At 35.9% G+C, this 15,966-nt stretch overlaps 1 protein-coding gene across 12 annotated transcripts in view; it reads left to right on the top strand.

Annotated features, from left to right (window-relative positions):
* Positions 1 to 15,966, top strand: part of LOC131031824 (DNA mismatch repair protein MSH5) — a 230,384-nt gene that overhangs the window by 101,240 nt on the left and 113,178 nt on the right. For all 12 annotated transcript variants that reach the window (XR_009103290.2, XR_009103321.2, XR_009103316.2 and 9 more), the window contains 2 exons: positions 5,842 to 5,892; positions 5,972 to 6,050. Coding sequence is in view for 9 of the 12 variants with exons in the window: in XM_057962806.2 (XP_057818789.2) it covers positions 5,842 to 5,892; positions 5,972 to 6,050 (130 nt within the window). In the remaining 3 variants the exon portion in view is untranslated. The remainder of the gene's footprint in view (positions 1 to 5,841; positions 5,893 to 5,971; positions 6,051 to 15,966) is intronic.

Below are 15,966 nucleotides of genomic sequence, written 5' to 3' on the forward strand. Positions count from 1 at the left end.
CTGCAGTATAAACAAGAATGCAACTATGCCCGTGTCCAAACACACTGTGGTCATCTGAATATGGAAACATGAAGTCTGAAATGCAACTACAAAGTCTAAGACATTGGGACAAAAACTCACAATTACAGTTTCCAGAAATAATATAGGAATATAGAAATAATATGTGAGCTAAGTCAAAACAAACTACAGAAATATCAGAAAGGAGAGTTATTACAAAACCTCTATACAATTGTTTTTCCATTCGTACATATAGCTTAACAGAAAGAGAGGGGTTGACTGCTTGGGAGCTTGCCAAAATGGTCAAGCTGTTTTGTCCCCACTTTGAAATATGATTTAATAATAAAATTAAAATACAAAAGAATAAAAATAAAAATTAAATTAAAATATAAAATAATATAATTAAATATGATTAAAATTTGATTAAGTTAATGAATGGTCAAAAGGCATGAAATGATGAGTTGTGACTTCCCCAAATATGAGGTATAAAAGTGAGAAGAGAACTCATTTGAAGGGGGGATAATTTGGGAATTAGAAGTGCAGATCTGATTGTGAAAGGTTGTGTTCCTTTGGAAGGGCAGAAATAATGAAGAGTTGCATTCTTTCAAAGGGTGCTAATGGTGAAAGGGCGTGTCTCTTGCCAAAGGTCATACATGATGAAGAGGTGTGACCTCTCCCTCACATTGAGAGATATAAAGGAAGGAATCAAAAGCATCTAGTGACATCACCATCGATCAGATCAGATCAGAACTGTTATTAAGTTACAGGCAGTAACATCCTTGCTCTTGTTGGTATGCATGGGGATGTGCTTAATATATGAAGCCTGATAATGTTCTTATGCAGAATTTAATAGTAATATTAATATGCCTGAAATATGTATGACAGTCATACTTAATTTCATAGATATTCATAATACATGAGAAGTTATTATACTTATAGTCTAATTCTTGTTATTTCTGTCAGTATTTAAGAAGAAGGGACTGAATTGTTTGCAAAGAGGGGCAGTCTAAATCCAATCAATAGGATGATTCCCAAAATAGGGTAAGGATCAGCGTCCCGTAAACTTTGAGGGCATGGTCCCAAGATAGGGTAAGGGCTTGGATCTGTAAACTTTGAGGGAGCCTATTGTATCTTGGTCTCTAAGCGCTTTGGTAACATAGACATCCTCTTCTTCCTTAGAAATAAAGTAGTAACAAAGGTTGACACTTGCATTAAGAATTATGGATGATAAAATTAATTATCTAGTATGGTAGATGAACAATTTACTTATTAATAATTGATAAATTAATTGAACTATGGAATATCACAGATTTGATTCATGTTAAGATAGATTTGTCTCCAAATCAATTTAGTTTAAGTCATAAGTATATTGAAATAGATTAATTATGGTTAAAACAGACCTAAACCTAGTAGGGGACTAATACACAAGCATGTGTTTCAGCCTCCACATGAAGTCATAAAAGAGAGTGGGATCAAATATGGTCTGTGCTCTTAAATCCTAAGTGGCTAGAATTTATAGGACAATGAACTATAAATATTAAGTATTCTGGTCTATATATGTCATAATACCCTAGTGTGTATAAGACGGAGAAGTGGGAGATAGTGATTCACCAATAGATTTTCCAAATAAAATGAAAGTAAACAAGGAAGCCTGAATAAATTATGAAAAAGACATCATTACCTCACGAAGAGAAGAGGGGAAACAATGTTGTTGATAAACTCATTAAGAAGTAAATAAGATCATAAATAGAGATTGTTATCACAAAATTAGATATCTCAAGAGGAATAGCTACACAGGTGTTTTGAAAGAGATTCAAAGGAAACCTTCAATAAAAATAACTTGCTATTGAAATAAAAGACAAATATAACAGCATAGACACCCAACAAGATGAAGGAAGTTCCATCTGAAGTAGGACTTTGTTGGGCAACAGATTTGTCACCTTTTAAGATTGTTCAATTATGACTCGCCCAATGGGAAATGATGACAAATTCTATACAACAGTTGGAGAGATCTTCAATGGAATGGTGATCTTCCTCTACATTTGAGAGGGCCAGGTCCCTTGTATGATTTAATTTGGGATTTTTGGGGTATGCTTTTGACCAAAATGCAGTAAAGGAAACTAGAGAAAAAGGAAAAGAGAACAAAAAGTGCAGAGAACTCTGATTTTCTAGTTATGTGCAGTCCTATATCTGTTGGAAAAGAAGATAGTTATGACAAGAATTTGTTTCAGTGTGATATATATGTTGGAACAGTAGTGCATAGTGACACCAATAAGAGGGAATTTGGGAAAGATTTAATACAGAGTGGTTTAATTATAGTGAACAACAGTTACTTGATTACATTTGATTTTATTGGTTGTGTTGTTATGCAAGCTTCTGCGTTGAAGAGTGGAGAAACATGTATGTCCTTTTGTAATAATTGTGTGAGAATTTTGATAATGTTTCCTCTTGATCTCTCTTGGAGGAAACATATGGCACGTGGACATCTTGATATCATAGCTTACCCTAAGTTGCTTTCAGTTTCTGATGATGTATGGGAGAATGGAAACTTGGTTAATTCAAGCTGGGTGATCTTTGTGCCAAACAATGAGTGAGCATACCTCATGGAGCAGTGAATTGAAGAAGATATTTCACATTTCATGCATTTGTTTTCACTTCATACCTTGATGGTTTTTATATTAGTGAGATAGAGACCTTTATGTCACCTCTGAATGTACAACATCTCTTATGTGTAGGCTTGATAATATGGAATATTTTAAATTCCTTTGTTAGGTACTGAATAATTTGACTAATAGTTTCCTCCGTGATGACTCTTTAGTTATAGAGCTATGGCAGACCTTATTTTGATTTGCTTGTATAATCTAATGTCCCCTCTCTAGGTCTAGACAGTTGGTGATTGTTAGTCTATCCCTCAAGTTCTTGTAGGCTAATGTGGTTGGTTAGGGAGCTCGATGGTTTTGGGAGTTGTTGCAATTCTCTTTCTTCAACATTTTTATGGTTGGATTTGAGCTAAGTTTTTAATGTGTTTTGCGGTGACGCTTTCGAGCCCATGTCTATTTATATCATAGGAACGGGACTCGAACTCAGCTCGGACTCGGAACTCGAGACTCGGAGTCAGACTCAGCTTCAGACTCGGGTGGACTCGGGAAAGTGAAAAACTCAATACATTTAGAGATTTTTAAAGATTTAAAACTTGTTTCATGCACCCTTTATTGAATACACCTTAAAGACACAATAACATCATCAAACTCGACTCATTTGATTACATACACAAGTATACATCAATCACATAAGCATAAACGCAAATTGTAGCTGAACGAAATAACAAACATAGATATATAAATATTGTCAAGTGTGTACGATATTACAAAACTCATGGAATAAAAAATCCATGTCATCATATGATCATCATCAAATGTTCCATACAAATACCAAAGGTAAATACAAGTACAAGCCTATGGCTCAGAGGAGCCTGCACCCTTCGGCCCCGGCCCTGGCCCTCTGCGAAGGCGTCTAAGGTAGGTCTTGGATGATTTGACAACCATAGCTGCTCCCCGTGACACCATGCCATGCTCACCAACATCAGGAACATCTGTGTCACTATCTGCCTCTAGATCTCCTGTCTCTGCTCGTGCTCTCCGCTTCTCCTCTACCATGGCTACAGTCTCAGCCTCTATATCTACCTGGTTGATCCAATCAGTGTCAGACTCGGAGGTTAAATTTTCCCTACTTCTATCGATGCAGTTTCCCCCCATATTTTTTGATGGAGGTTTGGGGGCAGCGCCCCCAAGGTGGGGTCAAGGAGTGGGGTCAAGGGGCAGTGCCTCGCGAGGCCAAAAAGACTTTTATTATTTAATAAAGGCGTCAGGTGTTATTTTTCTATTGGCTGACATGTTGTAACCCTAATTTTTCTCATTCTCAGGCGAAGGTTGTAGTGAACAAAGACGAGATCATTCATTTTAAAAAAACTTTTTAAAATGTTTTTTTTGTCATTTTATTTAACCCAGCGGGCGGCCAAGTTTCAAGCACTGGACTCGCCGAGTTTGGCGATTTTAGGCCAAACTCGCCAACTCGGCGAGTCTGGCGAGTTCGCCCCTTGGACTCGGACGAGTCCGAGTCTGAGCTCGCCAGACTCGGGGGGCATAAATTGTACTCAGACTCGCCGAGTTCTGGGTGATTTTCCGATCTATGATTTATATTAAGTCATTGTTTTGGCCTCAATCATGTCTCCTCATCTTCGGTGACACCCTGGAAGATTCAGATTTGATATTCAATTCTTTTTTGTGCTCCGTAAATTAAGGGCGTAATTTTAAATAAATGCTTATAATTAAATAATATTTTACTAATGTTTTACTTAAGCATTTATTTAATATCTTATGGTGACTTTGGATTTGGTGCCCAAGGAAGATTAAATGAAATATTTAAAAAAATAAAGTGCAGTGTGTTTTTGCCGTGGAAATTTGGGAGACATAATGGATATTAACAAATTAATATTTTATTCTCCTTTTGGTGTGTTGAAGTTTGGGAAACATAAATGGGAATTCGGAGCTCATTTTCCATATGTTGAAAATTTGAAGAAGGATATGCTGCTGGTTTTCTTCCAGAACTTTGTGAAGATGAAACCCTTCATGGAGAATGTCATCTACGAAGGTGAAAGATCCTTCCTGGGCGGTTGCTGATAGTCTGACATAGAGGCTATGCATCAGCTTTGATCATGGTGATTTTGTGAAGTTATTGGCTTCAGGGTTTGAAAGGAAAAAATGAAGATTTTTGTGGTTTTTTGATTTAGCACATTTGAGTTCATTTGGTTCTGGTTTGCAGAGAATATTATTGATTCTTACAGGGACTTCAGAGACTCTTTTTAGCTGGCTGGACCATGTTTCTTTCACAGGCTGTACCATACAAAATTGGTCATTGTTGCTTGGGCATTGAAGTTTTTGTGGGCATTGATTTAGAAGCTTTCTAAGGTTTTGGCTTTCATGATTAGATCGTGGATTTTTATGCATAATAATAAGGTCTGAGCACAAATTTGGAGTCTATCATTGCATTTGAAGAATTTTGGGCTGTTACTGCTGCTTATGTGATCATACCCTTGCTGTAGAAGTTGATTTCCAGCATTGATGGTGACTGTCTTGTCGTGGAGTTTGCTGCAACAGATTTGAATAATTCTGAAATGCATCATATTTAATTGATTTCGATGTTACAGTTGCCTGGTTCATTGTATTTTTATATTATGCTATACATGGTGATGTAAAAGGCACATTTTAAGACCTTAAAATCAATGCATCGAATATAATTTGAATGATCCGAAACTCAGTTCTCAAACATCCAGCAAACCTTTATATTGATCAATGTGTTTCTGTCATCTGTTTATCAATCATCTTCAAAAGAAACGTTCAGGGGTCATACACTACATATAAAGATTTGGCTGTGTCAACTGCAGAGTTGTCTAAGAATGCTAATTCAATCCATTTGGTTAAGTACTTTAATTGCGACAATTATGTTAAACACCTTCATTGACTATTCCATAATGGTTTGATGAAGTCCAAGCATCATTTCTGGAACACTTGCATAGGGTATGGAGGAATGAAATTCTACTTTAATGGTACATTTTCTGAGAAAGCTCTTGTTTTTCTTAATTTAGTCAGACTAATGAGTATAATGTGGATGGTTGTTTGGTAATGTTTTTCCACAAATTAATACAGTAATTGCTAAAGTTGCATCAATATATAAAATCTTTCTTATTTTTCCATGTTAACTAAGAATTTCCCATTATTTTTAATGATATATAAGTTCTGAATGAGCATTTCATTTTTTTTTTGAATGATTGTGCACTTGTATTAGCTGGATGAATTGAGAGAGATATACATTGCGTTGCCTGAATTTCTTGAAAAGGTATCTTCAAAACCTATTCCCCTTTTAAAAAGTATTTGAAAATATTCATATCATTGAATGGTTTAATTTTTTCTTCCAGGTTTCATCTATAGAGATAAAGCATCTATTACGTGATTCCAATGCTGTTCAAGGGTCTATTGTCTATATACCTCAAATTGGTTGGTTACAATCTTCCAATTCAATATTATAAGATTGACAGCAGTTTGTTGCATCCATGTTACATGATATATAGCAAAGGTTGCTGGAGACATGAACTATGAAAGTATTTTTAGATCTAGTCAATCAAGTGTAAACTCATTGTGCATAGTTTGCTAGGCATTAGATTTTCAAACAAAATCAAAGAGATAAAAAGCAGTAATTCCTTCATTTAGAGACCATTACATATTTTAAGTTAAAGTTGATTTGACCTTAATTATATATTTATCTTTTATTTTACATTCCTAACCTTTCTTCTCACCAAAGTACTCGATGGTCGTATAGAACTTAATAACAAAAGATTGAGTCACATTACAGTTTAGAGTTTATTCCAGTCTCAATTCTTCACTCTTTGCTTTTGAATCTTGAACTTGTATTAGATTTTGAAGCTCCACTAAGTTGTTCCTCATATATTTTAGAGAAAAGAGCCCCATCCAACTCGTACCAAGATATCCTGTTGCTAATCCTCCATCAGGTTAACATCACTCCAAGCCCATATAAATTAATACTTTGTCCTATTCCTTTACAATAAAACTATTATAATCTATAAGAAAGCCCTTTATTGACTATTATCACCTTCATTCTGTTGTAATTTCTTTACTAGTGTCACCTGCATTCTCTAATGATTGACTAACTATTATCATCCTCATTTTCTAGTCTAAAAGTGGCATCTATGAAATGTAAAAATTATAAGAATCCTTCGTTTTGCCTTCACCTTCACTAGTTTTAACTTTTTCCTTTTTTATTTGAGCATATCGACTGTTCTAACATTGCATTTTTATGTTCGACCTGATTTCCATTTCAGCACCATGTTTTATCCTTTGCCTTCACCTTTACATTAAATCCAAGCATTTTGTTTGGTTTATTGGAATTTCTTTTCTTTAATTTTGTAAATCTAGAAATAAATCATGTAATCTTTGTCTTGTTATTGACTTACATTCTATTGTTCCATGGCGTTTTGAGGATGGGAAAAGCATGGGATAGCAGAACATGTTTTGGGGATGGCAGTGTGGGAGTATATGTTTTGGGGATGGTAGTATACCTACATGCATATGTGTGTGTGTGTGCACGTGCGCGCGTGTGTGTAGGGAATTTTCAATCTACCTATCTATCTATATGTATAGGGATACTGAAATTTTTACAAGTTAACTATACATGACATAAGACTTTAAGTTTAGACATTCATATAATGGATCAAATTCAATATCTAATTATATAATTTTTTTAAAATGTAACCAAAATAGCTGATTAGTGAAGCAACATAGCACTCATACAGAATTTCCCTATTGTGTCAAATTCAAAGCTAACATGTACTATTTTCCTGAGTGCAAGTCATGATCAGGTCTTGTCTAATTTGTTTTCTCTTGTCATCTTGTGGCTCGTTACTAAATGTTTTCTTGATCATGTACTATTGAATTATTTTGCTAAGCCTAAAGACTAATCATGCACCTCTATGAGGAAAAATGGGAGTAGTGTTAAAAACTTAGAAAAACTGGCTCAAGTATGTGGTTAGGGGCATACATTTCAGAAGGAAGTGTTTTAAAAAAAATTGGCCCCCCAACAACCAAGAGAAGCCAACATTAGAGTACTCAATTCCAAAGGCCCCTCAACAAGAAAACGATATGTTATTTTGGTGAAAGTCTCACCTAAAGTGCGTAGAGCACCCAAAGCCCTACCTAGGCAAAGAGAGAGTGAAAGCAATCAAGACCACCAATAGCGATGGACACATTGACCCCTTGGCCATACATTCCAACACCAACTGGCAATGACTCAAACTTAACTTATCTACCTTTTCCTCTTGGTCTTAGCTTAATGTTCAAATTGTACTGTAATAGAGACCCTAAATTTTTTTTGAAATTTTCCAACTGAAAACAAATTGCAATGCAACGTCCTTGTCACTTTCTAATCACCTGATTCTTGAGATGGGCAAGGTGAGAGCATAAGATGTATGGGACCGCACCATCTAAAATGCAACAATACTGAAAGGAACACACTAGGTGGGAGATCTGGCCAAAACTTCACTTCTCTAGTGGAGTGTGTCCTGCAAGAACTGAAAGGAAAATACTTTAATGGTTATTCATTAGAGTCAACAATTACAATAAGCTAGACACTTCTGACTTATTAAGTGGAGTGCAATTCCAAGGAATAGGCACTAGTTGTTTAGTCTGTAATTACTAATAACTAATAACCACCCTCAATTTTTTTTTTTTTTTTGACAACATGTGTAAGCCCAACACAAACATATAATCGATGATATTTTACTGTCATAAAGTGTTGATAATGATTACAATGTTGATACAAGTGCTGATACAAATGGCACTGATGAAATCATTTCTGAAAGTTGTCCAAAATGCATAGACCTAACAGCCAATTGGAAATAACAATGAAATATCTTAAATGGATGGCTGGAAAGCTGATTGCAGGTCTGGCAATGGGCTGAGAGTGTGATGCCCCCAAACAAGACTCCATCAAGTATTGTTAATATTGAGAAAGCTCCTTGTATTATCTTTAAGCATAGCTTACCATTATTTAGGCAACAATAAAGCATTGTAGACATGAAAGATATCCGCTGATATAAAATTAGAAGACCATTCCACATATAGTGGCATTCCTTAATTATATTGTCAACAATTAACAAGCATATCGATTACATATGAAGACTGAACATAGATATTATTAACGATGGATATAATGCAGTGATGCATACATGTCAATACTAGCCGACCACCTTTGGCTTTTATGCCAAAAGACATGTATTCAACTAACATAATCTCCCAAATATGGATGAAGAAAAGTAAGCAATTGAAATCTAAAGGCAGAGATTTATTATTAAGGGAATGACTCATCATGTTAATAAGTCACCAACACAGTAATTTGTGTAACTTCAAAATAGCTATACCTTATTAAGATAATATAACTAAAAAGATTGGTAATTTCTATTCAAAGGCAGTGATCAAAAACAGCCTTTGAGAGCAGCAAGGGCGATTAGTAAAAGGATATAAATTAGCGATTTCATTTGAGTAGTTATGAATGGGTATAACAAACAGCAAAGGTAACAACTCTTAATTAAATCTAGATGTGTCTCTTCCTCAAGTCGCCCTTCTTGGAGAATCTATAAAAGAGATCTGAAAAATGAACTTGAAGGTGGAAGATTTATTCTTACTTCATAGTGAAGCGCTCAATAAGAGCAGTAGACAGCCAAGTGAAGGTGGCGATCACCCACCCCATTGTAAGGCTAAAGACGCATATCCCAGAATAGAGAAGTCAGAAACAGCGTTAAAGAGATTGCATGATTTCAAAGAGATTTACCAGGAACATAAATCATTAGGAATTGTTGCAAACATATCGTCCTAAATCATGGGGGGCATATGAGATAGTGTCGAAGTAGCTGGCAAATCTGCTCTAAATCTTGGCTTCGATATGACTCAAGCTCTCTGCACACCCCACCCCATGGATTCTGATGTGAACAAGATATAATTAATATTGTACAGTAGCTTTAAAATTAATACTATTATGCACTATTATATATGGCACTTTGATGAGGGAGCGAACCCCTATAGTTTATAATTAATACTATAAAGTAGTTTTAAAATTTAAACTATTATAGACTATGAATTATATTAACAGTTATATAATAAATAAATTAAAAATAATGTAAAATTTATAATAGTGCTCCATGAAATAAATCTGAATGACAACAAACAAGCTTACATACTTGTAATAAAACAGTCTCCAACACATAATCATTAAAATTTGTCTCTACCTAAAATAGTAGTTGCAAGCTAAGTCATAGGGTTCGCCGAACTTTTGGTTTGAGATTCGGAATTCGGAGAACCCATAAAAACCTTAGAAAATTCGTATAAATTCGCCTAAAATTCGTCGGTCAAACATGTGACTTTTTTAATTTTTTAAAACATATTTTTGTCGTTGCGTTTTAGGGTTTCCGACAATTTTTTTTAATAAATAATCAATGATTTTGTCATAAAACGCAGGAGTCGTTTGAGCTTTCTAGCATTTCGACTAGGGCAAAAAAATTTGCAGTTGATTTCTAGCATTTCGAAGAGGTTTGACTAGGTGTCCATCATTATTCACATTTGTGCCCTGCATTTGTGCTGACTGCATTCGTGTCGCTTGCGTTTGTGTCGCCTGTGTTTGTGTGTGTCGCTTGCGTTTGTGTGTCGCCTGTGTTTGTGCATGTTGCCATTGTTCGTGTTGCCTATGTTTGTGCTCGCCGTTGTCGCCATTGGAGTGTTCAGCCACCATTCGAGCCCCCAAGTAAGCCATCGCGACATTGTTTTTGTGTATTTTTTATTTGTTTGTGTATGTTTTTATTTGTTTTTGTTTTTATTTATTTCGGTATTTTTATGATTTGTTTTATAAGTTTATTTTAATATCTTTTTTTAATGTGCAAGTTTTTCTTTTTTACTATTTTTTATTTTGTTTTGTAAAATTAAAATTAAAATTAATATATTACTGTTTTGAAAAATATATATAAAGTATTTTTATCTATCAAATAATAAAATGGAGTTTAATATTATTAGTATATTATTTACTGTGGAAGATTAATATTTATTGTTATTATTATTAATATATTATTTACTGTGGAAGTTTTTTTTTACTGTTTATTATTTTATTCTGTAAAATTAAAATAAAAATTAATATATTTTTGTTAATGTTTTAAAAGATATAAATATTCAACTTTTTTATCTGTCAAATACAGTAAAATAAAGTTCTTTATTTTTACTATTTTTAATTTTGTTTTGTAAAATAAAAATAAAAATTAATATAATTTTGTTTTATGTTTTACAAGATATATATATTCGGTGTTGTGTTTATGTTTATTGAAATAATATTCATTTTCTTTGTAAGAGTCAAAAGTAAAATTTTTATATATTTTGTTTTGATGTTTTTAAAATAGATTATAGTTAATATTTTAAATACTAAATGTTGTTTTTCTTTTGAAACATATAGATTATAATAAAATGCATCCTAAAAAATCGGAATCTGAAGTATGGAAATATGTGACATGTGATGGTCATGATCTCTTTTGTACCAAATGTCAGAAACCTTTCATTGGAAGTTTAACAAGGGCAAGAGACCACTTACTTGGGATCAGTGGGGGTGCAGGAGGAGGTGTTACTGCATGTCCAAGTGTGACTGCAGAAATGAGAGCTCCTTTAGAGAGAGAACAACCCTCTTCGATTGTAGGAATGATCAAGAAGACAGAAAAAAAAACAAAGAATTCAACAACATGTGTCCAAGTTCACATCTATCTCTTCCTCTTCTTGTTTACCCAAGGCCACAGGTGCATCAATAGGAAGTGGAACATTGAACAACTTGTGGAAACCGATAGAGAACAATAAGTGGCTGATGCATTGGCTGATTTGTTTTATTCAAGTGCCATTCCATTCAACGTGGCAAGGAATCATCATTTCCGTAATGCAATTCAGAAAGTTGCGGAGTTTGGCAAAGGGTACACACCTCCATCTTCAGAGGCTTTCGGAACAACTCTTTTTAGAGAGGTCAAAAGATACAGTGACAACAAAGTTAGCTGAGGTCAAAACTTCTTGGAAAGTAACAGGTTTCACCATATTGAGTGATGGATGGTCTGATATATGTTAAAGGCCATTGATTAATGTTTTAGTAGCTTGCCCTGAAGGTGTTGTCTTCTTGAAAGTGATTGACACCATGAACCATAAGAAAACTTTAGAATATATTTTTCAGATACTAGAGGAAGGCATTCTTGAAGTAGGGGTAGAAAATGTGGTTCAAGTGGTTACTGATAGTGCAGCGAATTGTGTGGGAGTTGTGAAGATGATCGGAGAGAAGTACCCACAGATATATTGGAGCCCATGTGTAGCCCATTGTCTAGATTTGTTGCTTCATGACTTGGCAAAATTCCCATGGATACATGAAGCAATCCATAGAGGGAGAGTAGTGGCAAATTTCATTAGAAATCATCATCTCACATTGAGTGTTTGCAGGCAACATGCATCTAGGGAGTTGTTGAGGCCTTGTGACACAAGGTTTGCCTCATTTAGTATCACTTTGAAAAGAGTGATTGAAGAGAAAGCAATTTTGAGATTGGTTGTTTGTTCCAATGAGTGGGAAAGTTCAACACTTTCTAAAAGTGCTAAGGGGAAGAACATAGAGCAAATCATTTTGAGCAACAACTTTTGGGAAAGTGGAGCAAAAGTTTTGAATATACGTGGGCCAATTGTTGATGTTCTTCGTATGGTGGATGGTGACACTCCTTGCCTTGGCATGCTTTATCAAAGCATGGACTGTTGTAAGGATCCTATTCAAAGAGCACTAAATAATGTAGAAGTAGAGTACATGGAGATTTGGGAGACAATAATAAAATTTTGAAAATAAATTTTACAATTTATGATTTTTTTTAATTTAAAAAATAAAATAAAAATAATAAAATTTGATGTTGAATCTTGAGGGCAAAATAATGAATGATTCATCATCATTTTGTCCTCAAGATTCAACATCAAATCTTATTTTCAGATGAATAGGAAAATAAATTTATTTATTAAAGTAGGCTGATTTTATTTTTATTTTGTGAAATGCAGTGTCAATTTCACAATGAGCTCCCAAGACATGAGTGAGGATGAGATGGAAATCCATTCTCATAGTGAAAATGATTCAGAATTTGAACTTGAAAATGAGGGGGGTGATCATGGGGCTGATCCTGGAGCCCAATCTAGTTCCATGGCGAGTGCACCAGCTAGTACAAGTTGCCCTTCAGAGTTGTTGGCACCATATGCTAGGGGTCCTTTTGATCCTAAGTCTCCTCTCAAACAGTTTGATTCAAGAATATCAGTACAAGGCACGTCACATTCAGGTGGGGAACAAGGAAGTGGAAGTGCAACATTTGTGACATTGAATGGTTTGGTAGCATCAGTAGGGTGAATGCACACTTTCTCTTTTGGACAGGAAAAGGTGCGAGTCATTGTAAGTTTTTGAAGAAAGCTAAAAATATAAAGTACAAAATTGAGTTTAATAGGCTTTGGGGGGTTCCAGATGACACAAATATTTCAATGCCTACTACTTTGTCTGCTAGGGCAGCCCTTCAGCATAGCTAGAATCCGCCTCATACTTCTCATGCTTCACAGACAGAAGGAATGATGTTTGGATCTCCATCCACTTCCACTTCTGGTGCCGCTAGAGTAGGGAAACGTAGGTTGCAGACACCACAGAGTAACCCCATTGCTGATATGTTTAATGTGCAGCCGAGAGATGAGATAGATGAATCCATTGGCAAGTTCTTCGTTGCCAATGGCATTCCATTTCATGTTACACGGTCTCCTTATTATAGGGAGGTGATGGCTATGGTGGTGAAGGGAGGAACATCTTATGTGCCACCAAGTGAGACGAAAATGAGGACCTCGATCTTGGATAAGTGCTATTCCAAGATCAATATTTTGATGGAGAAGATGAAGGCATCTTGGGTGGCATCGAGGTGCAACATAGTTATGGATGGGTGGAATGACATTAGCCATCGTCCACTCATCAACATCATGGTCACATGTGCAGAGGGCCCTTACTTCCTTAGAGCAATTGATTGTACAGGGCATCACAAAGATGCCGATTTTTCAGTTTCAGGTCCTCATGAAGGCTATTGAGGAGGTTGGGCCACAAAATGTGGTCCAAGTAGTGACGGATGTAGCCCATGTGTGTAGAGCAGCAAGGAGACTCATTGAGGCAGCCTACAGACACATTTGGTGGACCCCATGTTGTGTGCATGCCATGAACAATGCACTCAAGGACATGGGGAAGATTGAATAGATTAGAGGAGTGGTCACCGATGCGAGAGATGTGTAGATGTTTATCTGCAACCACTACACTTCACATGCACTCTTCAGGACCTTCGCGAAGGAGTTCTTGAAACCAGTTGAGACTAGATACGCATCCTATTTCATTCTCTTGGAGAGAATGACTGAGTTGCAAGAGGCATTGCAACTCATGGTTATGATTAATGAGTGGAATAGGTGGGTTGAGGCCAAGACAGAGTAGGGGAGAAGGGTGAAGGAGATAGTGAAGAGTGATGTGTTTTGGACTGATGCGAAATACATTGTCTCCATTGTTTCTCCAGTATTCTAGGTGATCAGATATGGGGATGGGGATGCACCTAACCTTGGAGAGGTGTATGAGTGCATTGACTCTATGCTTGACCAGATGAGGGTTGTTGTGCGAGTGAAGGACCCCTCTCTAGCATTCTACAATGATCAAATCCGGCCTATCATTCAGCGCAGATGGAAACAAGTTGAACACTCCTTTGCATATGGCTGCTTTTGCCTTGAATCCTAAGTGGTACAAGGCTAGACCGAGTAGAGTGACATTGATTTAGGATGATGAGGTGAAGGCGGGTTTCTTTAGGTGTAGAGAGAAGATGTTTGATTCCAGAGATGCTAGCACAATTCACACTGAGTGGGGAAGATTTTCCACTCTTAGAGGTTATTCAGATGCGGCAAAGATGGATATAGAAACTATGGCACAGGAGGACCCTCTTTTGTGGTGGAATTGTCATGGCCCGAAATATTTGACCACCACTCTAGCCATCCGTTTGCTATCCCAGGTTTCTAGTTCTTCAGCTGCTGAGAGGAATTTGTCTACATATATCTTCATCCACTCTCTTAAGAGAAACAATCTTACCTCTAAGAGAGAAGAGAAGCTTGTGGTTGTACACAGTTCTTTGCATCCCATGAACCGCAAGACACTTGTGTACAAGGAGAGTCCAGTGGCATGATGGGATGTAGAGCCAGATGAGCCTTCACAGATTCATGAGGATGATCCTACCACTTCAGATGTAGGGCTGGTTGGTGTGAGCTTGAGGGATCTTGATCTTCAGGAGTCCAATAGTTCCAGTGAGGAGGAGTTCGCAGATGATTAGAGGCCTCCATTAGCTACATTTTGAGTTTTGTCATTTACATTTTGGCATTTTGTCTTTGACTCTAGTCTCTTTTGTAATGCTATTGCTTAGTATTTGTATTTGGCTACTCATTGTAATGATGAATCATGTAATCATCTTTATAGACTTTGCAATGGCATCAAATATTCATATTTTCTGTTTTTGATATAATAGAAATCTCCAATTTGGCAATTTCATTTGTCGAATTTTATTTAGCAATTAGCATTGAAGAAATCTTGGTGTTTAGATTTAGTATTTCAAATTTCCTATAGTTTCATTTGATATGTAATTCGTATACTGTTATACAGTCATACATCTTTTCAAAACTAGTTTTTCAAGTATTATATGTATATGTATAACTATATCAGCACCACCACCCCACCACCCCCCAACTGTCATCCCCCCGCAGTCCCCCTGCCGTCCCCAAATGGATTGAGATTGAAATTTTTTTATATATACAAGGTGAATTTGATGTCGAATGTTTTTTCCGATTTTTTTCCTTTGCCGGAACTTCATCCGAATTCCATAGCTGCTGAACTTGAACACGAATTCGAACCTTGTGAGTTAGGTTGCAAGCTAGGTATTGCCAAAACTAGTGGCTTGCTAATCTTGTACTTCAACTAAACAAATGCATTTTGTTGAATTCTACCCTATATAAAAGACTTACCAATTACCATCAGGGAAGATAAAGCATATATTATTTGAATAGCTTTCTCAAACATTAAACTACCCCTAGAAAATTCCTTGCCTCAATCACAATGAAAGTCTTGGATCACTTCAAAATGGCTTCCACTTGTACTAAATTCCTAACAATAGCTGGATTGCTGTCTGATAAATTTTGATCTCAGCTACTTCATAGACTTAGCTAATCTTAGATCTCAGACTTAGGCAACTGTTTGGTGTATTTGGTGACTTCCCTTTTAAAAAGTTAACAGAATATTTGCCTATGTAATCAGCAATAT

Source organism: Cryptomeria japonica, chromosome 6 (genome assembly GCF_030272615.1).
Source record: "Cryptomeria japonica chromosome 6, Sugi_1.0, whole genome shotgun sequence".
NCBI lineage: Eukaryota > Viridiplantae > Streptophyta > Pinopsida > Cupressales > Cupressaceae > Cryptomeria > Cryptomeria japonica.